The sequence below is a fragment of the Pongo pygmaeus genome, chromosome 1, assembly GCF_028885625.2.
Source record: "Pongo pygmaeus isolate AG05252 chromosome 1, NHGRI_mPonPyg2-v2.0_pri, whole genome shotgun sequence".
NCBI classification, from domain to species: Eukaryota; Metazoa; Chordata; class Mammalia; order Primates; family Hominidae; genus Pongo; species Pongo pygmaeus.
In genome coordinates this window covers 59394921-59421319 of record NC_072373.2, presented here as the reverse complement: position 1 = coordinate 59421319, position 26399 = coordinate 59394921, and the positions used below count along the sequence as shown (strand labels likewise).

At 32.2% G+C, this 26399-nt stretch overlaps 1 protein-coding gene across 6 annotated transcripts in view; it reads right to left on the bottom strand.

The window, feature by feature from the left end:
* Nucleotides 1-26399, bottom strand: part of BRINP3 (BMP/retinoic acid inducible neural specific 3) — a 383505-nt gene that overhangs the window by 184343 nt on the left and 172763 nt on the right. For 5 of the 6 annotated variants that reach the window (XM_054454133.1, XM_054454152.1, XM_054454116.1 and 2 more), the window contains one exon: nt 8228-8418. The exons of the other annotated variant lie outside the window; for it this stretch is intronic. In XM_054454133.1, the coding sequence (XP_054310108.1) occupies nt 8228-8418 (191 nt within the window). The remainder of the gene's footprint in view (nt 1-8227; nt 8419-26399) is intronic. 6 annotated transcript variants of the gene reach the window in all.

The window sequence follows — 26399 nt, the reverse complement described above, 5'->3', positions numbered from 1 at the left end:
TTTATGGTCATTAAAAGCACATATTGAAAGATGCTTTCATAGAAAATGGGAAACAGGGGACAATAAAACAAACAAACAAAAATCACCATTTTAATGTTATACCATGGTTGGCTCATAGAATTTGACATTTTTTATAAGATGTGGCCCTTAAAATTATGTATTTTTCCACTCTGATCTTCAAATCATCTATGTTGAGTCAAAGAGAAATAGAAATTAAAGAACCTTCATACTGTTTACTTCTCACTTGGATTTTCTCAATTGGCATTCTCATATATATATAGTTATTGAGGATAGAAACAGACTAAAATAATAGATAAAATAATGATACGAAGAATCCTACAGGTAAGTCAATAATGATAATGTGGTAGACTATTTTGTTCTTTGCAACTATTTACAACACCATCATAAATGCAAACATGCATACATAGATTCATGATCCGTTGTATAGAACAACTATGAGCAGTTCATGATACATTATCTTTATTCTGATATTAGAAGGAAGGAGAATGCTGTGATCAGTGGAATACAAGTGAGCCAGATGTTGATATAACGCAAGTTTGGACAGACATCACAAAATTACACCTGTTCTCTTGCTTTTTACCCCTGCCAGGAGGATGGCATGTTGCAAAAGAGTCCTTCTTCATTCCCAAGACACATAGATCAGAATCACAGGGTACCCACAGAAACCAACATATAATATTGGTCAGAAGCAACAATTATTGTTATGATCAACTAAAATTTGGGTCTTTTTTTTACTACTGTGAGGCTGACTCTTATGAGTTGGATGTATTTTATTTTATTTCGCGATTGCTACTGCCCTTGAGTTAGTCCATTGTCCTATAATGTTTACATTCCGCCCAGAAAAAAATTATGTGCATTTATGGCAGATGTCTTCCTGGTCATTCAACTTCCTTACATTTGAATATCTTATTCTGAATGACTGTTTTGCCTTGCAGTGATTTGTAGTTATTAAAAAATGCTATTTGAGTGAAAATCCTTCTCACAGAAATATACACTGAAAACACTGTTTAAATGTAATTGTTTGTAGGTTTTACTTTTGATGTAGCCTTTTGCCTCAAAAAGATTGTCCATTTTTTGGCAACGATAAGCCATATTATTACTTGTGCTAAAGCCTTACAATATTTTTGTTATTGTTGCCCTTTTGAAATTATATTGAGTTTGCAGTTACATGTTGCTCTCAGGGCTGATAATCATCCTTCTCAAGCTCCACATGTTAAAGGTACACAGCCTGGTGAGATCTATCTACTAACCTAGTAGTATGGTATTGTGGGGAAAAAAGTGTTTTAGAAACAAATATACATCAGAAGAAAAAAAAACAATCTTAGAGAAATAGGCTATTGGCAAGAAGCAGAACCAAATATATTAGGATAGTTAAGAAATAGACATGTTGGCTTAACACCAATTGGCATCAGCAAGATATTATGGGGAGGAAAGAGCTAACCTTATATTACTTTGACAAAGAAACATAATATGTTTTGCAAAGTATCCCAAAGGAGAGCAACTGACCTTATGATTATTAAGAGTTACCCTCAAGAATAGACTATAAATTTTCTAAGCAAATTTGAAGGTACCATGATACTCTCGATAGTAGTACAATAACATGAAAATAAAGGAACTGGAAATAAATAGCTCTGAAGTTAGGTGGCAATGAATCTACCCTGAGTGAAATACAATTAAGTTACTGCTAATTTTGGAGCTATTTACAATGATATAACAAGTATTTTTTAAAACATTTTTGGTATGTATAGTTACAAACTCTTGCTATGATTTTTTTAAGATTATTTCTCAGAACAGTTGATTATACCTTAAATTTGTATAGATACTTTTTTAACCATATGTTTTTTATTTTATTTTATTTTATTTTAATTATTATCATTATACTTTAAGTTTTAGGGTACATGTGCACAATGTGCAGATTAGTTACATATGTATACATGTGCCATGCTGGTGTGCTGCACCCATCAACTCATCATTTAGCATTAGGTATATCTCCTAATGCTATCCCTCCCCCCTCCCCCCTCCCCCCACCCCACATACGTTGTCTGAACTTAATGTGCATATAAATCACCTGGAAATCCTGTTAAAATGTAGATACTGATTGATTAATCTGTGGTGGAATTTGAGATTCGGCATTTCTAACAAGCACCAAACTGATGCTGATGCTTTTGGTTCATGGACCACACTCAAGTAATGAGGTTCTAAACCATAATAACATTTATTACCAAGTTAAATGTCTGTCTTTATCATTGACCTGAGTGTTCATTTAAGGAAGAACTTGGGTGTTTTGCACTGTCATAAGTAACTCAGTATATATTTCTCAAAAAAGTAGACAGGTAATTTATCTACCTTATCAATGTGCTATATAAAAGAACCAGAAAAAATATAATAAAATGTCCAATGTTCTAGAACTTAACATTTATCTTTTACCTTGGTTGCCACGAACACCTTTACTAAGATCAACTGACACAGAAATTTTAATTACATTTTGCTCTTGTTTATTCTTAGTATTATTTACATAAGTGATTTTTTAATTGCTTCAGTAGATAACTGCCTTGTAAGCAAAAAAAAGATTAACAATATTGCTTAACTTCAGGTATTTTATTTTATTTACCAGTGAAACATGATATATATATAGAGAGACAGAAAGAAATGAGAGAGAGAAACTGATATAATCTTAAGAAATATCAGTAATCTTAAGATTAATTTTAATAAATATCAGTATAGCAGTCCTTTTCTCCCTTCAATGACATTTATTTTGATTATTTCCTAGGACAGGAATCTTCAAAAATATTTATTTTTCTTTCTTTTAAAACAATATATATTCTGAGAAAGTAATTCTATGCATCTCAAGTAATTATTCATATTTCTTTAAGAAATAAATTATTTATGTGTGTGCATTTGGTGGATTAACTTTATTACATTATAAACTAAAATGAAATAAATTTGTTCTTCCTAACAGACCAAGTGAAAATGAGAACAACAGCAGTTAATCAGCTTCGAAAGAAGGTGGCATATGTCAAAGAATTAAAAACTGTCTGTGAATACTTTATACAGAACATAATTCATATAGTGAAAAGTGAGAATTGACTATTTCTGAAATTAAATGAGCATAGTTCTTATTCTTATGGGAATGCAAATAACCCAAAAAACTTATAATTGATATTTTATCCATATTGTATCTTACTAACTTCTGACTTACACTTTCTTTAAAAGACACACACACACACACACACAATATTTTGTAAAACTTTTTAGATAAGTGAACTACATTGGAGGCATAGTTTTACACACACACACACACACACACACACACACACACACATATATATACTACATAAGAATTGAGGTAGTATACATTGTTTTAAATCACTATTGTATGAAGTTAATACTATTTTTGCACATCGATCATGAATTTTTTATTCCAACAATGAAGAGAATATTTTTTTGTATTGAAACAAAATCAAATATCTAAAAAATGCTTAAGTTTAGCTATAGAGTAATCAAAAGGTACATTATCTTAAGAAACACTTTCAGAAAAAAAATAAAAGGGACTTGCAAATGAAAAAAGTATATTGTAACTATTTCTGCTAATAATTTAATTATAGCTTTTTAAATTGTACATTCAATAACAGTGGTCAAACTGAACTTGCTTTTATGATGCCTAGAATAAAAACTATTCTTCAAAGTTTTTCTAAATTAACAAATCTTATTATATTGTCTATTTGATCCTGAAATAAATTTTGGTTATATATATATATATATTCAGAAAAGAAAACTTTTTCCCTGCATTCCTCTACATGAGGAATTGTTTTTTGTAAACAATCCTCACTGTTACCGTGTGTTTGATGGCCCACAGAGCTGCAGTGAGTTAACAGAAAGGCGTAGTGTATGTAGGAAAGAGGCTGCCCATGAAAACTCTACCTCTTACTCTTCCTCCTTTTGTGGATGTGCTTGTCAGGAGATCACACACTTTGTTCTGCTCCTCACTGCCTTAGAGCTGAGAGAGGCAAGAGTACTAGCGGAGGAACCCGCAGGTTTCCTGGCTGCTATGACTGGGTGGATGAGTCTATATAATTCAGGAGATGCGGGTAAGGGCACATTTAAAATTTCTATAAATATTTTGTTAGAACATTTAATAAATTTTTAATGAATATTTTGGTCTCTATGTTCCTTAGTCTTTTGTCTTTTAAAATTGATCCAGAACACAGTTTTGTTGCATTATAGTAGACTCTCTTTCTCCCCCTAATTAAAGCCCACCAATTTTAAAGTCATTATTTTTTGTCATATTCACTTATTTGTATTTTATATTCAGTACACAGATACACTTTAATTTTAGTATTTGTCACATATTGAATTATAATAAATGTATTACAAAAACGGTCATTAAATATATTCCATGGCTAGAAATCAATATATCTCAGAAGTGCAATCTTTTTCAAGACTGATTCTTTCAATTGAGTAGCTTATTTTAGATATTCAAACAGTGATGGAGTTTAGATATCATTATCCAAAATAGAAGCAAGCTGAATTACTATACTGATAAACAGCCTGGTAGCTATAAAATGAAATAAATGGGGAAAATAATATATATTGAAGAATGTTTTTTAGAATTTATTTTTCTCTATAGATAGAATGATAATTCAATCACTGGCTTTATCTGTCATAAAATATCCCATTAAAGGCTTCAAGTATGGTACCCAAAGTTTTATGTCTACATCAATAATATGATATACTAAATAACTCTTGGGGGAAAAAGCCATTTTTCATTTATTTCTTTTTATGACTGTAAAACTGATAGTGAGTATTTTATAGTCAACTTGTTTTAAAAAAGATTGAAATTTTGTTGAAGATTTAGGTACTTAGGAAGCATCTAGTTATAATGCAACTGGCTTTTTGTTTAAAAGGTTTGCTTATATACATTACACCCTAGTGTTGTAAGTTTTTCCTTGGTCTTTATTAATTAAGAGAAACAAGTGGGAGGATTAGTTCAATTTAAATGCCACAAACCTCCATTTTATTTTAAATGGGGAAATACAATTTTATGTTCAATCAGATAAAACAAGTGAAGGTTAAATGATAAACTCACAGCCACTAAAAAGATTTTAGTGTAAGTACAATAGCAATCATTTTAAAATTGCCAAAATCATTCCTAGTATACCTTTTAATCGCAGATATTTTATATCCTTAAGCTATTTAAATAATTTCATGCATCTTAACTGAATTATTAACTTTAATGAACAAAAATTCCCACAGGAAAATAAAGTAACATTTTGAGAACAAAAATAATTCCAGCACAAAAAACTATGAAAACTCAATCCAAGGAATATTCAGAGATTAGAAAGTGAGTAAGGGTGCTAATTCCGTCTCTTTCCCCCTTTAAGGCAATACTTGAACAAAACTTTCAAAAAACTGAAGTAAAATCATTTAGAGAGAGCGTACTGCCATCACTGGAAGAATAAACCTCAAGTGAATAATCTCATAAATTTTGAAACATGGTGTATACAACAAAACAACATGCAAAACAAAAATGAATCTTAAGGCCAAAATGTGGCATCCATCATACCAACATAGTAAAACAATTAAATTTAAAAGTCACCATAATTTTGAAACTAAGGAACAAGAATGTCTATGGGAACCACTGGTGCTTTTGGATCTCTTCTGTCTTTCCTCTGTCTTTTCCTTCTTTTCTTATCTGGAAAAATGTATTTTATCTTCTGAAATACTTATAGGTGCTTTGAATCACTTATATAATAATAATGAAGTATGTGTTTCAAAATTACTGAACTTTTTCAGAGGAGGAGTTATAGAAATAACTTAAATTTTACCTTTCAGATTTTATTGCATTAATAATAATTGACATTACTAAGCCAAATAGACACAGCTTTCACAGAATCAATCTTCATAATTATTAAAATATTTTATATTTTTGGCTATCTACACTAACATAATGAAAACCACTTCAATGCATCACGTACTTAAATTATACCACACACTGTGCTAAGCACAGTTTTCAACATTTATACTAACCTTTCTATGTCCCATCACATAGGTGTTATTCTCCTCTTTTCTATTAAATATTCAAAATGCAGAGGAATTACTTAATAGATTTTAAAGTCTCACAGTTGGCTAAAAAGCGGGGAAGGAGAATCAGGATTCAACAAGAATATGGCTGATCTCTTTCTCTTCTTATTTTATCACTATTCATTTGTGGAACAAGGTAATGGAAAAATAGTGTGTATTTACAGCCAGACTTTTCTTTCTGCCTTAGCCACCTATATTTTTCACCTTTAATGTCTTGAGATTCCATGCCAGAGTTATTTTCCACAATGTGCTCAGGCATCCACTCCTTTTTCAACCTGTTCATGCCTTCCTTATCTACTCTTACTTGGGTACTGATTCTTATCAATTCTGAATCTTTATTTGTGAATTTGACCCAACTGGCTCTCTGGATTTGCTTGCATTCAGAATTTTTCCTGAATTATAACTCAATTATCCTCTGTTTATATTATAAATGTTTACATATATCTAGTTATTTGGATGACCTCAATCTCTTAAGAAAGTGTAGTTTTACTTGTTTACTCATTTAACAAATAGTTAATGAGAACCTACTATAAATGAAGGGCAATTATAGCCATGGGGATGAAGAGGTGACAAATACAACTAATGCCCTTGTTTTTAAAAAAATATGCAAGAACTACAGATAATAAACCAATAACCAAATAATAAAAATAATTTCACATGATAATAAATACTGTGATAAATGCAAATTTGATCAAGAAATAGTAGAGAACAATGGGGTTCACTGTGCACTATTGATGAAAGAGTAGTCAGGAAAAGGCCTCCCTGAAAAAATAACATTTGGGTAGAAAAATGTGAACATCATTGTGACTGTGACTGAAAAATGGAGCATGAGGAAGAAATGAGAAGAGGCCTGAGTTTAAAGCTAGCATCCATCAGATCATTGCTGTAAGGCCTTATAAACCACAGGGAGACACTTAGATTTTATTTTAAGTGGCCAGTTCCAGGTTTCAATTAAAACAGTGAATATGAACTGATTCAAGATTTTAAAAGAGCTGTGTGGAGAAGGGACCATTTGAGTATTGCAGGAAAAAAATGATGATGTCTTGGTCTAGAGATGCTGGAGAGCAGGTGAGGAAAGAGTTTGATATGGGGTATATTCTGGTGTAAAAAATTGACATGACTTGCTGAAAGACTGGGCTGGCAGGTTAAGGAAAGACAAGACATCCTCTAAGGCTAAAAAAAGAACAAGCTGCCTTTTTGTGACACCATACCATTGCTGCGAATCAGTCCGACTATCTTTGGTAAACCCATTAAGAAACTGACAAGAAAGCATGGATTCACTGTTTTCCTGGCTTTCCTATTCAATTTTATACAGTGTTCTTCATTATAAGAAAAAATAACATCTATTTCTAAATGCAATTGTGGGACATGATTTGAAGTCAAACACAAAATTAAATATATGTAATTCTGGGATATTTTTTAATTTTAGGAAAATATCATATGTTGCTTATTACACATTATCTCCTAAAATGTCATTTAAGTATATTCAAAATGCTGAATCACACATCATTATGAAAAAGCCATATTTTTAAGGCTAAATAGTATTTAACAGTATCACACAATAGCTTCCTTAATTTTTACAAATGTATGCATTGACATATACAAATACAAGAAAGTGACATTTATTCATTTCTACTTTCTTATTATGCATCATAATTATTTGTTTATCACTTTTTCTGTACCAGCTACAATCTGTATCAACTACAATCAGAAACACTAAAATGGTGCTAACAATGTAATTGTAGTTATTTAACATGTACTCCAAGAAACCTTTCCTTCTCTCTATAACTAGAATTGATGACCCCACCTGTGACTTCTTATTATTCATGTATTTTAAATAAAAGTTTCCATATCACCTTACAGAGTGCAATAATTATGTCAAATATTTGTATGTTATTAGATTGTAAATAGCTTTCACGCAGAAACTAAGTAATATTCATCTGCTTCACAATTGTGAACACTGTGTGGGACATTTAATAATCACTCAAAATGTGTTGGGTAAATGAATGAATGAGTTCCATAACTATTCATACTGTAGGTATCTGGATTAATTAACACTTTTCTGTGATTTATACGGTTTTAGGCACAAGCACACACAGGCACAAATATGTTCAAAGAGCCGTACCTCCCAGAGTAGCAGATAGCAAGAAATGTGTCCCATATTTCTTGATAAGGTTTTCTGTGATTTGCTGAAGGGTAGGTCGACGTCCCAAAAGTCTTATGTTGCGGAAGAATTCAGGGGCAAGAGGCAGAGGAGAGCCAAGGAAATTTCTTCTCTCAACTGCAAGGTTATTTACTTTCCAGCGGCCAAACTCCCTGAAAAGCAAATTTATTTTTATTCATAAATGCATAATCTATCTGAATGTTTTCATTTGAGTTCACTTGGTAGCTGGGGTCAGTACATTACAATGACTCTTGCTTGTAATACTATGTTGTGTGCTATGAGTAGGAGAAGCAATATTTATAATTTATTTAACTGGAGTGAATACTCTAAAACCAAGTCATGTAAAGGAAAAATAAGCCACCTAAAGTGTACAGCTTCCACTGAGATTTTTTCCCCAAGAAAATATATTTTCATAAAAATGACTTTATTATGCCTAGAATATGAATATAGAGTTATTAAACAATAACAAAATAACTTAAGGTAATTTTTTTTCATTTTCTAAGGTATATTGGAAAAAAAGAATGATTTATATTCATCACCCTAATGATTCCCTTTCTCTATTCACTTTAGAGTGGGAACATAAAAAACCTCAGGGATATTAAGGAGCCACAGAACTTTAAAAACAACAAAAGAGAAATCAGTTTTCTTCTTTTTTTTTTTTTTAATAATCATGGTTTACAACATATTTGGAAACCCAAATTCAGCTACTGCAATTTGTCAAGATGCAAAGTGATTTTATAGATGAATTTGGCCAAGTTAGAAAAACGAAAGCTAGGGCTATAAAAGATTTATACATTTTTTAAAGAATGTATGCATTTACATTGAGATAAAATCAATCTGATAATAAATTAGAAAAGAATTATAGTAAACTGCATCTGATATTTTTTCTGAGAAGTGGTCCAATAAAATTCTCAAATATCACCCACAGGAAGAACACTCTTCACTAGGCTTAATACTTCAAAGTATGTTAATTCATATTTATAAAATAATCAAATAAAATGTTAATTAAACACTTTATACACATGTGCCATCTTTATTTCTATTTTTCTCCAAAAAAATGCTTGCAATGTGCCGGGATCAGGGCATAAGAGATTCATCTACTGATGAGACCCATACTGTCCATCTGCAAGTAGCCTTCTCCTTTTGGAGAAATGTTTAGGAATAAATAAAATAAAGACAGAAAATTAAATTTTTAAAAGTTTTAAATTCTGATATGTACTGAGAGATACACATACAGACCACTTTGATGAGAAATATGACTATATGAAGTGTGGCCATATTTTACATTAAATGGCCAAGGAGGGTAACTCTGCAGAGACAACAATTAGGCAATATGTGAAAAAATAAATAAATAAATTGCTTGGTGCAAGGAGGCAGGAAAAGGATTGAAGCAGAATAATGAGGAACAGTGCACATACTTCCAGGACAAAGGGGCATGACCCTGACAGTTTCTAACTATGGATATTTAGTACTTGTGGCACATATTTGACAGTCAAACAGCCGATTTTTTCACTAATTATATAATCAGAATCACTTTTGAATCTAGGGAAGACTTTGGCCTGAACATAAATTAGAAATTCTTTCATCTTTGAGAAATTCTTGCTATCTCCTGTTAAGAATCAGCTCATCTAAAGTTTTAATTAGAGTTTTTCTACCAAGGGTTCTCAAACTTCAGCACCTATCAGAATCACCTGGAAACTTCACAACAGAGATTCTGATTCATTAGGTATTAGATAGGAGTTAGAATCTGCATTTTAAACAGACATGCTAGTACTGCTCTTCTGGTGACCATACTTTGAATAAAACTACCGGTCTATACAATTTGCTATATTGTCTTTCAGACCTCTTCAAAGTGCCATCTTTTCAGTAAATATAGGGCTTTTATAGGCTGAATTTATTATAATGTTCCCACAAAATAGAGTAAGAATGTCTTTATCTTTCCAAACCTAAGTTGATATCAATAAATTTTTATGTTATTCACTTCTATAATAAATTTACTTAAATCTGAATTGTAGGTACATAATGTATGTATATGTATAATATATAAAATATATAATATTAAATATAGGATATATAAATAAAAATTTAAACTTTGACAAAAGATCATTTGAAATCAAATATTTAAGTCCTAAATTTGATGCTATATCTCAAGATATATAGTAATACAAAACTTCTAGGAAGTTATTTTTATACCATGATCAAAATAATAGTTGCTCATTCATTCCAAAATTTGTAGGCTTACGCTCAAACATTTAATTTTTTAACTCCTGAAAAATGCTTGTAATTTAAACAGTAGAGTAACATAACTTGACCTTAAAGCTGTGACATGTATTTTTCAGTGGTTTACAGTGCTAAATTTGTTAACTCAAATGTATCCGTAGATTAAGATACAATCTAAATGAAATAATTAGACTAAAAAATCCAAGATGATTGATTCAATGGTAATATTTTATATCCTGTGTAAATGCTTTCTAAAATGCTGAAAGATTTTCAATACATAACTGGGAGTAAATACATGCTAGAAAAGTGCAATTCTATGTTTTTTAACAATTAGTAAATATGCAAATATAAATCCATGATCTATTCTGACCTGATGTATTTATGACTTCCTTCATTTTGTTCCTCTTAAATAAGAACAATAGACATATTACAAAACAACTAAAACAAATTACTTACGCAATCAGTTTATAAGACTCTATAATACTGTAGAATCAGCTATTCAAAGAAAATATTGTCTACTCTTCATTAACAACTAATATATTGTCCATGTTGCTGGCAATACGGATGAACATAAGAAAATCTATGACCTCGAGGGCTCAAAGATTATACAAAGATAAAATATGAATGAATAAATTGCCATTCAAAGGCTTTAGAGTATTTTTCTGTGTAAAAATACAATTGTATATTAGCTTAGCTAGCCCAACTTCTCTACCCATTTATCACTGTTCTTTGATATGAATGGATCTAATCCAACTCACTTTGGATATGTTTTCTCTGAATAGCCTAAGAAGGCTTCCTGGACAACTTTCCAGAGAACTTTCTTCAGCTATCAGGTGCTTTTTACTCACTCAATATGTTAAATTTGTAGTCTCACTTCACCTTCTAATATTTCAAATGATAAAACACTTTGACACCCCATCTATTAATCTATTATCTCTGTCATGCAAAAAACAAAAAGAAAGAAACTCTTCGGGGATATCTCCAAACTAAAACTAATTAAATAACTAAATAATTATAGTTATTGTTAATAACTAAAGAAAAATATTTTCTTAATTTCCAGAAACTTAATCTTCTAGTTTTCTCCCCATATTTTCATATAAAGAATAAAGCAAAATACTACACCATTGTGTATATCCAAAAGAATAAAGCAAAATACTACACCATTGTGTATATCCAACAAGGTTAGTTTGTGTAGACAACATAAATTTCAAATTGAAATCTAAGAGAGCTCTTATTTCCTCTCCACATTTGGTTTGTACTGTCATGAAATATGATCACTATTATAATCTTTATAAAGTTTTTCTGGAAACTGAGATAAAACAGCAAAATAATCCTAAGAAGTGGTGGTGATAAGAGCGCTTTAAATAAAGATAGTCATCTCCGGAGAACCACACTGTGAGTAGTAAACATTAGATATGAATCGAAATTCCCAGTGTCCCTTTTTCCCAAATACAAGATAAGACATTACTGATGACATTTTAAGTCACCGTGGCCATGTGGCTTACTTTGACAGATGAATTGTGAGCATGTATGTATAACCTGGTCCATAAGCCCGGGACATTGATAAGCAACTATAATCAGAATTGCTATGGTCCACATATATCCCTAACACCTAACAGGATGAACAAGTGAATGAACTGAAAATAAATTTTGTCATGTAAAGTCATCAAGATTATGGGAGGCTGAGGTGGGAGAATCACTTGAACCCAGGAGGCGGAGGTGGCAGTGAACCAAGATCATGCCACTGCCCTCAAGCAAAGATTATGAGATTATTTGATTTGCTTATTTTCTAGTAGTATAATCTAGCATATCATTACTGATGTAAAGTTTTTTGATGCTGGGAAATCTTAGGAAGGTAATAAGGAGCTAATGTCTGTATATAAATTGGAATCTAAGGGGTGAGGGATTTGTTTGTTTGTTTGTTTTTTCTGAAGGTAAGATTCACCTCAGTTACAACTAGATCATGCATTCATTAAATGTTGGAAAAACAAATGAATGGAGCGCTGAATTAAAAACATGCTGTTGGGTGTAATTATCATAATGAGAACATTTTACCTAAAGGCATCTCAGGATTTCATCCAAATGCTTTATGTTTATATTAAATAAGAACATTGTTGTATCTAACTAAGTGTTGTATTCTACTTGGAGCCTTCACAGAACGTAACTATCTTCCCATCATAACGTTTGCAAGTCTTTCAATTAAATAGGCACAATCATTAGAGTTTAATGTAACTCAGTCCCTTTCAAGACACCACTGTTTTATAGAACACACATATGGGCTGTAACCAGTTTAACCAGAACATTACTTTGAAAATATTTTGGGGGATCATACTCTAAGGAGTCTCTATTTGTTTATTAGAGTTTTATGTTTGCCTGATAAAAATTCTGATGTGCAATCATCTATTATGTATGTCCACACAACGTTAGTTTTTCTACAATATTTATTATAATTTTATCCATACTCAGCTCATAAAAAAGGCTAGAAAATAAGAATGACATCATCAAATTTCAGTTAAACGCTGGTCACATAATTGCCACATTGCCATTAACCTTTCTTATTAGCATTTAAATATATACAAATATACAAATGTACTCAGTATTTTTAAAAGATATTAACTGTCATGATTTCTTTAAAAGTGCACACATATGTTTGGTTTTCCCAAAACACAGAATTTGCCACTCTTCATATTAGAAATTTTGGATTAAATACCAATGAAAAAGAAACCCAAAATATATTGACAAAAGCAGATGATGCAGTAGCTGAAAAGATTTACCTTTAACTGCTAATTTCCATTAATTGAAGTTGTCTAAAGTCCTAAATGTTATTATTACATTACTTTTCACATTACTATATTTGTTGGCTAGTAATTTTATCAATAACCATTAAAATTTTCAGACACAACAGAATCTTAAAATAAATATATTACCTAAGCATTCATGTCTACTGGAACAAATTCAAAACAAAAATCATAAATTAACTTGCCAAACTTTAATAACAATAACTTTCTAATTACTTCTGTAAAATCATACTGATCTTAAGAAATGGCACTAATATCAATATTGGCTCCCCATAATTTTATTGAGAAACTGTGATACATAAAATTGACTTTTAAAAGCATTTTTACTGGCTGGGCACAGTGGCTCATGCGTGTAATCCAAGCACTTTGGGAGGCTGAGGTAGACGGATCACTTCAGGTCCAGGAGTTCGAGACCAGCCTGGCCAACATGGTGAAACCCTGTCTCTACTAAAAAGAAAAAAAAAAAATAGCTGACTGTGGTGGTGTGTGCCTGTAATCCCAGCTACTCAGGAGGCTGAGGCAGGAGGATTGCTTGACCTGGGAGGCAGAGGTTGCAGTGAGCCAAAATTGTGCCACTGTACCCCAGCCTGGGCAGCAGAGTGAGACTCCATCTCAAAAAACAAAAACAAAAACATTCTTACAATATAGCTTCAACATCTCACAAATGACACTGTTTTCCATTTGGCTGGTAAAAGGAAAATGTTTCAAATGGCCTGGATGCCTGTACCACTGAAGCTAGTGTTTATAAAACAGCTAAATGCTCAGCAACTGGCAAGATAAAAAAGTCCACTCTCCCTTTAGCCCCTTGGTACATCAAACTTTTAAAAATAAATTTAATAGTAGTAGGGTTTAATTTTTTTCTAAGCTTGGGAAAAATTTTCGGATGATGCTGGAAATTTAGCAGAATGAATCTATTCAAATAAAATACTGGGGATAAAAGTCCAATCACAAATATAACTTACATAAAGTGTGTATATGTAGGATTTCTGAGAAGCACTGATTAATGACTGTTGTACTTTGAAAAAGCTGCCAAACTCAAAGTAGACTACAGAAGACAATTAGTATGACTGCAATAAAAACAACTGCCATCTCAGTAGAACAACAAGAATTAATTGTAGCTGTAACCTCATGACTATCATTGAAACAAAAAAAGATGAAGGTGGGGCTATTGAGAAATTGTTAAAGGATGGTCTAGTTTATGGCTAGTTATGCACACTTCAGATTTTTAAAATATGTTATATTTTAGGGCTTTGAAATTACTGAAAATAATTTAATTTTATGTTACATAGTTTTAAATCACTTTCATAGCTTAGTAGTTTTATGCAAACTTTAAGAGAAATACAACACAGTTGCAGGTATATATGATAATATAAAAATTGATTATGCTTGTTTAAATTAAATCACATTTTGAACACTTGTTTGCAAAATTTTTCTGTAAAAACATGCAAACATGCTGTTAATGATCTTCCCATTTGAATAAAGGAAAATATGTAAGAATTTTGCTTAAACTTTGCTTTCTAAAGTTTGAAAGTATAGTTTAACTTCTATTATAAATATTATATCAACTTATCAAAATTACTCCTTAATTGCATTCATATAATAATACAGATTAGGTAACTGTTGATCAGTGTAGAGAAGTCAAGAGGCATAGACATATCTGAGCTAACATAAAATATTTAGTTTGTTTCTGACAAAAGGAGATACATTGAATGTTTTTATTTTAGCATTTATACTTACAGAAGTAATTCATTATCTTCATTAATAGATAAAAACATTTGCATTCATGCATAAATTTTATTATTTTCGATAGCAAATTTTAATTTTTAAAAGGAAATGGAATTAGGAGTGAAACAGCTGAAGTTTCAAATCCTATACTCACCAATTTAATTCACAAAATGTAAAGCTTTCTGAATTTTTGCAAGTTCATAACCTCCATGATGTAAACACCCCTCATCTAAGATCATGGGTGTAATAAAACTGATACAGGAGACATTTTGAAGTAAAAATTTGTAAAACTTAACTACAGTAGTACAGATAACATGGATTACTTCTTAGTAATTTTTGGTACATGTAAATTTGTGAAGTGGGTTTTTTGTACCAGGATGTTAATTTTTAAAAATATATAAATATTATTGACTAAGGTAATGTGATTTTGTGGAATAAGTAAAAATTTACAAAAGAATTTATAAATAAAATCACTTAAAGAATATGCACCTCACCATTGTTGTTCCAGGTATAGACTAATAAGTTTAATGCTCATAAAGATAGGTAAATGTGAAATAGATATCTGTTAATGAAAAAATAATGTTTGCTGACAATTTCTTCAAGCATTTAGGCAATATTTCCACTGAGATTTCTTTATGATGATACAACATCTACATTAAATTAAACATTGGATTTTTTTTTAAACCATGGATTATGTGAAGGTAACTAACCAATTATATATCTGAGATTACAATAAATTACAACTTCACATATTGCTTCATTTCAAGTTACATGAAGTAAGAAGGCAAAATGAAGGACTTTTTTAAAGAATAATTGCATTTTTAGTGACAATAAATATAAATTGCCCATCTTTTAAAGAAAATTTTTCATAATAAAGATGAGTTTTGAATAATAACTCAATTCAGTAGAATTTATATTTTTCCTGAAATATGTCTTAAAATGTCTTAAAGGGAATTCCTTTTAAAATGTTTTATGATTTTTCCCACATAGTTGAGGCAAATGAAAATGTGTTGCTGCAGGTCATAGGCTTTAATATACAAATAATTTATTTCAACATGCTCTTAATTTTATGTCTTTCATATATACATCAGATAGGGAGACTGAATATGGTACTTTATGACAAAATAAATTTTCAGAAAATGTATAAACTTAAGTTTACAAGGTATAAATTTTTTATTCCCCAAGTTGTAACCTTTCAGTTTGAATCGGGCTTGATTGTTAGAATACAATTTTATGCACAAACACTTTATGAAATATCAACTGGTAATTTCATCTTTCTCTGGATATCAATGTCTTGTACGGATTACAAATTGAAACTTGTTATCTAGCAAGCACTTGGTCTTACCATCTTCTTTTGGGGATTTATATAATATAAACTTCTTAAATATTACCTGCTTTATATGAACTTCAAAGACACTAATAATATGTGGGAACTGCCATCTTTTCTGCTCTACCATACCTGTCTCCAATTAATTCAGGTCCTCTTGTTATATGCACTCCTGGCACAATTTTCTTTTCCTTCTGTGAACTTAATTGTGTCACTCTTTGATTCATGATTCACGTAGATGTGAATTATTTTTTCTTATAACCGTTGTATTTTTAAGACTCAAATGAATGACCCATAGTAGTCATCATTAAATACACTCAGAATCACGAAATGAGTAAATATTCTCATGTGAGCTAAAATGAAATAGCCACCCAAGTATGAAAAAGAATGAGGTTTCCTAATTGTTAAGTTCACAGAAAATCAAGCTCAGTAGAGGAATATATTTCTCAATTATCCTCTTTGAGTGTTCATGTGACTAGGGCAAATTAAAAGTTAACTATTTGCTCTAAACTGAGAAACACTAATCGTATGCAAAAACCTTCTCCCACTGATATCTAAAATATATGTTTGGAAGTTTAGAAATATGCTATCATTTCCTGCTAGGGCAGTAAAATGTATAGTTGTGGTACTCCAAGCATCTTATGGTTAATACACTTTGAGAAGAGCAATCCAGATATTTCAGCTATAAGAAGATTTTTAATTTCTCTAATCTATGCCAGCCATAAGGCATGGGAAGCACATTGATATAGACAAATTCAATTTTCATCTTTTATGGGCAAAATAAATATATTTGACTAGTTTTCTCCTATAAACTTTAAAATGTAATTTTTCACTGATTAGCAGTCAATAAGTTTATACGTTTGGTAGGCAAAAACAACTTTCATACTAGTGATCATTAAACATTTTCTGGCAGATAACTTTTACCTCATCATTGAAATTGAAATGATAATTTAATTAGACTTGTTTCTAAGCGATCAACCTATGAATTTTAAACTGTGACACTGAGGTGTGTGCTCTTTTTATCTCCTTTTGATAAACGAGAGAACATTGTTAGAAATAAATTCTCCGAGGCTGTATACCCAGCAAGAATTTGAATCTAGAGGATCAGACCTCAAACCTAATGACATCAACTCATTTAGAGATTGACAGCAACTTTGATTGAAAGGTGGCTGTTACTGGTAACGTATATCTGTGAGTGTGTGTGTGTGTGTGCACATGTGTGTGTGTGTATTTGTGTGGGAAGCATGGAGGGTGCATGGGAGAGACAGAGAAAGATACAGAGTATGGAGAGAGACAGGAAAGAGAAGAAACAGACAAGGTTGAGAGAAGTTTATCCATTAAATGGGGAGGAATGTGAGAAATACTAATATATATCAAACAGAAGCAAAAAGCCAAGTATAGGTTAATCTTTTATTGTCCTGACTAGCCACCCAGGAAACAGAGAATGTAAACCTCTACATGGTAGAAGGACTTAAAGGGCCTTTGAGACTATTTCACATTTCTTAAAAGATGAATTGTAGGAAGTGAATGATTAAAGAGGTTTATAATCAATTACTTTAATAGGTGATAGAGTGTAGTCCAAACTCTGAGCTCAGGGTGCAGAGAATACAAGCACAGGCAACAAATGCATAAATAGATGTACTGGATTACAACAAAGTTAAAAGCTTCCAAACAACAAAGGAAACAATCAACAGAATGAAGAAACAATATACAGAATGGGAGAAAATAAGAGGTTAATATCTAAAATATATAAGGTGCTAAAATAAATCAATAATAAAAAGTAAAACAAATAAAAATACCCTGATTTGAAAATGAAAGAAGGACCTGAATAGACATTTCTCAAAAGAAGATCTAAAAATGGCCACAATTTTAATAAAAAATATTCAACATCACTAATCATCAGGGAAATGGAAATTGAAACCGCAATGAGATATCACTTCACTCCTGCTAGGATAGTTACAATTAAAAAGACAAAAGTTAATAAATTTTGGAAAGGATGTAGAGAAAATGTAACCCTTGCACACAGTTGGTGAGAATGTAAATTAAAACAGCCATTGTGGAGAACAGTTTGGAGATTTTTCAAAAAATAAAAATAGAACTACCATATGATTTGGCAATCCCACTACTGGATATATATACGTATTTATATGTTGAAGAGATATCTGCTTTTCCATGTTTATTGCAGCATAATTCACAGTAGCCAAGACATAGACCCAACCTGTGTCCACTGGTGAAAGAATGGATTTTAAAAGGTGGTATATATACACAATGGAGTACTTATTAGCCATAATAAAGAATGAAATACTGTCATTTGTGGCAATATGGATGAACCTGGAGGAGAGGACATTATGTTAAGTGAAATAAGCCAGGTACAGAAGGCAAAATTCCACTTGACCTTTCTCATATGTGAAATCTGAAAAAGTTGATCTCATAAAAGGAGAGAGTAGACTGGTAGCTACCAGAGGATGGGGATATGGAGCCGTGGGAGGGTTTGGAAAATGCTGGCCAAATGATACAAAATGACAGAAGGAATAAGTTCAAGAAGTCCATTGTAGAGCATGGCAATTATAGTTAATGGACATATATTGTATTCTTGAAAAGAAAGTGATCAGCAAACCTAAAATACTGATGAACCTGTAAAACTTATTATGGAGAGTCACTCTACATGACAAGAAAAAATATAAAATAAAAAAAATGACAACTGGGCACAGTGGCTCATGCCTGTAATCCTGAAACTTTGGAAGGCTGAGGCCGGAAGATTGCTTGGGCCCAGGAGTTCGAGAGAAGCATGGGCAACATAGCTTGTCTCTCTACAAAAAAATAAATAGCTTACTCTGGTGGCATTTGCCTGTAGTCCTATCTACTCAAGAGGCTGAGAAGGGAAGGGAGAATCACTTGAGCCCAGGAGGTCTAGTCTACCTTGATCTGTGATTGCACCACTGCACTTCAGCCTGGGTGACAAAGCAAAATCCTGTCTCTAAATAAATATATAAACAGAAAAGTAAAGTCTATTTTTGATGGGAGAATTTTTAGTACTTCTTTAATCTTTGTACTCACTATTGGTTTATTCAGGTTTTCATGTAATTAGTGATTCAATACAGGTAAGTTGTATTTTTCCAAGAATGTATCCATTTTTTCTAGGTTTTCCAATTTGTTAGCATATAGGAATTCACAATAGTCTCTAACAATCTTTTGTATTTTTGTGTTATTTATTGTAATGTCTCCATTTTATCTCTGATTTTATTTATATGTCTTCTTCCTTCTTATACTAAACGTTTATTCATCTTTTAAAAAATATTATTTTTGATTTGTTGATCTTTTGTAGTATTTTAGTCTCACTTTCATTTATTTCTGCTCTAATCTTTACTATTTCTTTTCTTTTACTAATTTTGGGATTGGTTTGCATTTACTTCTCTACATTTCTTGAGGGGCATCATTAAGTTTTTATGTGAAGTGTTTTTGTTGTTGTTGTCTTAGGCATTTATTGTGATATTCTTCTTATTCCTGCTTTATCTATATTCCGTATGTTTTGTTATGTTTTGATTTCCTGTTTATGCATTTTAAGACATTTTAAATTTTTCTTTTTTAATTTCTTTACCAATACATAGGTCATTCAGTAGCATGTCGTTTTATTCCCATGTATTTGTACAGTTTCCATCATTCCTCTTGTTACTGATTTCTAGTTTTAGTCCATTAGGGTCAGAAAAGATACTTGATATGATTTCAATTTTTTTGAATCTCTTGAAACTGTTTTGTGTCTTTACATATCATCTATCCTGAAGATATTCCATGTGTTAATGAGAAGATTGTTTATTCTGCAGCAGTTTGAGTGAAATGTTCTGGAAATGTCAGCTTTATCCATTTGGTCTGGAGCATAGTTTAACTTTGATGTTTCCTTGTTGGTTTTTTGCCTGAATAATCTAAATATTGCTGAAAATGGGGTTTTGAAGTCCCCTACTATCATTGCATTGAAGTGTATCTTTCCCTTGAGATCTATTAATTTTTGCTTTACATATTTGGGTGTTGTGGTATTAGTACACAAACATTTACTATCATTATATCCTGTTACTGAATTGATGCTTTTATCATTATACAGTGAACTTCGCTCATGCTTTTTACAGTTTTTGATTTAATGTCTACTTTATATAATGTAAGCATAGCTACTCTTGCGCTTTTTTGGTTTTCATTTTCATAGAATATATATTTCCACCTCTTCAATTTCAATCTATGTATGTCTTTATAGGTAAAGTGGATTGTTTGTAGTCAGATTTAGCTTTTTGTTCTTTTTTAATTCATTCAGCCACGAACTTTTAATTGGAACATTTAGTCTATTTATATTCAGTGTTGTTATTGGTAGGTAAGGACTTGATACTGCCATTTTGTTACTAGATGTTCTGTAACTCCTCTCTTCCTTTCTTCACTTCTTACTGTTTTCCTTTCCGGTTAAGTTATTTTCTCTGGTGATATTTTTAATTCCTTAATTTTTACTTTTAGGGTATCTATTATAGTTTTTGGCTTTGTGGTTGTCATTAACTTTACAAAAACATCTTACAGCTATCAGAAGTACCTCAAAATACCTTTTTTTTTTTTTTTTTGAGTAAGGGTCTCACTCTGTTGCCTAGACTAGACTGCAGTTGCACAATCATGGCTCACTGCAGACTCGATTTCCCAGGTCTCAAGTGATCCTCCCAGCTCAGCCTCCTGAGTAGCTGAGACTCCAGGCATGTGTTACCATGTCTGACTAATTTTTTGTACAGATAGGGTCTCACTTTGTTGCCTATGCTGGTCATTAACTCTTGGACTCAAGTGATCCTCCTGCCTTGGCCTCTCAAAGAGCTTAGACTATAGGAATAAGCCACTTCACCTGGCCCTCAAAACAGCTATTTTCAGTTCCTGGCTGAGAGAGCAAACCTCACCTCTCCAGGTTTGGTGACTGGCACTTTATTTAATCAATTTTGTTAGGTTATATTTCCTTGAATATTTTGGATACTTGGAGGCATGCATCAATAACTAGGCATTGAAAAATTGGGTATTTATTTCAGTCTTGCCTTGTTTGTACCTGTCCTTCTTCAGAGAGTCTTCCAGTAGTTTAAAGGGGACTGCCTGTTGAGCTCTGTAAGCCAGTGGTCACTCTCGGCATTTTAGCACTAAAGGGCGCCCTGAGCCTAGGTTTGTTTAAGTCTTGCAGACTGCTAGCTGACCAACCCTCCAACCTGAACATGGAAAATACATGGGACAGTTCCCTGGGTTTCTAGGCAAAGTCCTTTGCTCACCTCCCACTTTCCCTCAAGCAGAAGGATTCTCTCTCTACTCTGTACTTTCTGTAGTTGAAAAAAGGGTGACACAGGCCAACAGTAGCCTCTGCAGCTTGTAAGGTACTGAATTGCACCCAAAGCCTCTTTGACTAGCACAGTGTAGGGGCTTGGTCAAGGCCTGTAGTCACTGCTGCCTGATTGACACAGACACTTATTCAAGGCCTCAGGCTACTTTAGGCAGCCAGTAGAGAAGAGGGCCAGAACTTGGGTTTGTTCTTTCAGGATGGTGGATTCCCTTCTGGCCCAGGATGGATCTAGAAGTGCCAAGCAGCTCACTTGGTTCTGTCCTTTGTTGTTTTAAGTGGCGGGGTTGGTACTTGGGTCTTGGGCAAAGTCCCCTGTACTCTTCCCTCTTCTTTTCCCAACACAGGGATTCTCTCTCCGCACTGCACTGCCTGGGGTTGGGGGAGGAGTGACTTGGGCACTCTAATGGCTGCCACAACTTACATGATGCTAGGTTGCTCCCCAAGCCATCAGCCTCCCAGACCAGTGCAGTACTGGGACTTGCCCAAAGCCATGGTCACTACAGCCTGCCTGCCACTGAAATTTACTGGGGGCCCGAGGCCACTGTAGTCAGCTAGTGGTGAAGCAGGCTGGGACTCAGGTTTCTGCTACTTGGGTGGCAGATTCCTCTCTGGCGCAGAGACGTCTAAATGCCTCTTCTGTGGGCGCCAGTCTAGAATCAAGGACTATGAGGGCCCTGCCCTGTGTTGCATTCCACTGTGGCAGGGCCAACACTAAGTTTCAATGCAAATTCCCACACTCACTTCCCTTTCCCTCCCCAAGCAGCCAGTTTCTCTCTCCACACTGCTCTGCCTGGTAGCAGGAAGGGGTGGTTTAGACAATGTGGTACTGTCCTTTCTAAAGTCTTCAGTTCCTCTCTTTTGGTTATTATACCAAAATCAGGCACTGTGATTAATTTTCTTCTTTTGAATGTGCTTTTTAATCTGTATAGTTATTTAATGTAATGTACCTGCAAGGTAACAATCACTGGGAAGTTCTAATTGGCCATCATGATATGTCTATATTTTTTGTTTGTTTGTTTGTTTTTGTGTTTTTTTTTGATGTCTGAGCTTTTGGTGTTATATTTAAAAAATTATTGCCAAAACCAGTTTTAAGGATCTTTTCCCCTATATTTTATTCTTGAAGTTTTACAGCTTCATGTTATATTTAAATCTTTAATATTCCTAGGATGTACCCACAAACACTAAAAATTAAAAAAAATCATGGGATGTAAGGATGATTTGATATACATGGATAATAAATATGACCAATCACATTAACAGAATGAAGGACAAAATCAATATGATTATCTCAATAGACACAGATAAAGGGTTTCACAAAATTCAACATTCTTTTATGATAAAAACTCTCAACATATTAGGTATAGAAAAAAATGTACCTCAAGATAATAAGGACTATATATGGCAATCCTACAGCTAACATCATACTCAATGGTGAAAAATGAAAAGCTTTTCTTTTTTAAGATCAGGAACAACACAAGGCTGCCCACACTCACCATTTCTATTCAACATAGTACTGGAAATTCTAGCCAGAGAATTTATGCAAGAAAAATAAATAAAATACATCCAAACTGGAAAGGAAGCTAATTGTCTCTATTGCAGATGATGTAATCTTACACAAAGAAAACCCTAAAGACTCCACTAAACCAAAAAATAAAGTCAGTGAAGTTGTAGGAGACAAACTCAACATACAAAAATCAGTACCATTTCTATACACTAACAAAGAACTATCCACAAAAGAAATTAAGAAAACAACCCCGTTTGCGATAGCATAAAAAAGAATAAAAGGCTGAGGAGTAAATTTACCCAAATAAGTGAAAAATATGTACACTGGAAATCATAAGGCACTGATGAAAGAAATTGAAGAGCACATAAATAGATGAAAAATTATCCAATGTTTATGGATTAGAAGAATTCTTATTGTTAAAATGTTCATGCTATCCAAAATGATCCACAGATTTAATGTAATTCCTGTAAAAATTTCAATGGCATTTTTCACAGAAGTAGAAAAGAGAATCCTAAAATTTACGTAAAATCACAAAAGACTTCAAATAGATGAAACAATATTAAAAAAAACTCAGCAAACCTAGAGACATTATACCTCCTGATTTCAAACTACATTACAAAGTTACAGTAATAAAAATAATATGGTACTTGCATAACAAGACACAGAATAGAGAGGCCAGAAATAAACCTATTCATATATGGTCATCTAATTTTTGACGATGGTGCAAAGAACACACAATTGGGAAATAAACAGTGTTGAGAAAACTGGATATTCATAAGTGAAGGATTAAAATTGGACCTTTGTCTCATACAATACACAAAAAAAACTCAAAAAAGATTAAAGACTTAAATGTAAGAACTGAAATCATAAAACTCCTAAAAGAAAACTGGGGAGAGAAAAGCTCCTTGTTTACAAACTTAATGGGAAAACACTATTTTTCACCATTAAGTGTAATGTCAGCTGTTGAATTTCACAGATGCAATTTATGAAGTTGAGGAATTTTTCCTTGATTCCTATTTTTCTCAGATATTTTTTCCTCATAAATAAATGTTGAATTTCACCAAATGCCTTTTTTCTGGAGCAATTGGTATGATCATTTTATTTTTTCTTCTTTACACCATTCATATTATGGATTATTCTAATTTTAAAATGTTGAACCAAACTTACAATGCTAGAATAAATTCCACTTGGTCATGGTGTATAATTTCTTTTATATATAGCTGAATTCTGTTTTCTTCTGTGTGTGTGTGTGTGCGCATGTGTGTACCTGTGTGTGTGTGCATGTTTTTTCTTCTGGTTTGGTATCAGGGTAACAGTAGATTGAAAAAAAATGAACTGGAAGTGTTATTTTCTGGGAAATAGTCTGTAAAATTATTGTTAATTCTTATTCAAATATTTGTTAGAATTTTCCAGTGAAATCATCTGGGCCTGAAGATTTATTTGGAGTTTTTAAAATTGCAACCACAAGGTTTTTAATAATTATAGGGCTAGTCAATGATATAATTTGTGGTCGTTTGTGCTTTTTAAGAAATTGGTCAGCTTAATCTGAGTTGTCAAATATACATGTGTAGAGTTTTCATGGTATTCTTTAGTATCCTCTTAATTAATTCTTTATATCCACGAGTTGTGTAGTGCTAATCACTGATAAGAGTTCTGACTTTGGTAATTTGTCTACTCTCTTTTTTCTTGCTAGAATACGGCCAATTTTATTTTTATTGTTATTATTTTCAAAGAACTAGGTTTTTGTTCATTGATTTAATCTATTGTTTCTCTTTTTTCAACTTCATTGATTTTTGCTATTATCTTTATGTTTTCTTCATTTGTGTGGGTTAATTTTGCTCTTTTTTAAAGATCTTTGAGGAGGGAGCATATTATTGGTTTGATCTTTTTTTCTTTTCTATATGAAAGTTTTTTGTGCTACACATTTCTCTCTCAGCATTGCCTAAATCATGTTCCACAATTTTTGATATTTGTGTTTTCACTTTTACTCATTTCTGGGTCTTTTTAAAAATTTGTCTTGGGACTTTGTCTTTAACCTATGGTAAGTTTCGAAGTGTGTGGTTTGGTTTCCAAGTGTTTGGAAATTTCCTTGTCATTTTGGTATTACTTTCTTGTATGCTTCAATTATGGTCATAGAATATACTCTGTGTGATCATAATTAGTTGAGATTTGTCTCATGACTCTTAATATGCTCTATTTCATGTGACCCAGGGGCCCTGAAAATGTCTGTGTATTTGGTTAAAGCGTTCTATATATATATTGACTAGATCATGTTTGTTGACATTGTTGCGTTCTTCTATATCCTTGCTGACTTTTCATCAAGTTATTCTAGCAACTGATGAGAGAGGTGTTGAAATATCCATCAATAGTTGTGGATTATTTTAGTTCTTCCTTCAATTCTATTAAATTTTGCTTACAATATCCTGTAGCCCAGTTGTTTGGTGCATGCACATTTAAGGCTAATATGTGTTCATGTTGTAGTAATCCTTTATCATTATAGTAAGTAACTGTCTCTGGTAGATTTCTTTGCTCTGAATTCTGCTTTACCTTATACTAAAATAGTCACTACTTCTTTTTCTCAAATTAATGTTTACCTATTATGTCATTTTCCATTCTTTACTACTACCTAACCTATACTGTTATATTTGAAGTGTGTTTTTTTCATAGACAGCTTACATAGGAGCTATGTTTTCTTGATCTATTCCACCAATGTCTGTATTTTAATTAGTGTAGGTATACCATCTCTATTTAAAGTAATGATTAACATTGTAAAACTTAAGTACAATGCTTTCTTTTGTGTCTGTTTTCCATTCTCTTTCTCTTTTTTCCTATCCTCTTGAGTTACTTGAATAGTTTTTAAAATTCCATTTTTATGTATCTATAGTAATGTTGACTATATCTGTGTATATATTTTATGGATGGCTTTAAATACTAATATATCTATATATATGTGTGTATATATATATCTTATCACAGTCTGCTGGGGTCAATATTTTACCAGTTCCCATAGAAACCTTACCTCCCTTTACTTCATTTTATCTCTCCCATTTATAATATAATTGTGTTTAATATTTCCTCTAAATTCCTTTTGAACAGGGAAAATAGTGTTATATTTTCACTTCACCTGTCAAAATACTTTAGAAAACTGTAGTGAAAAAAAAGTTTTATATTTATCATATTTTTACTCTTTCCATTTTTTCTTAATTCCTGTTATTCCA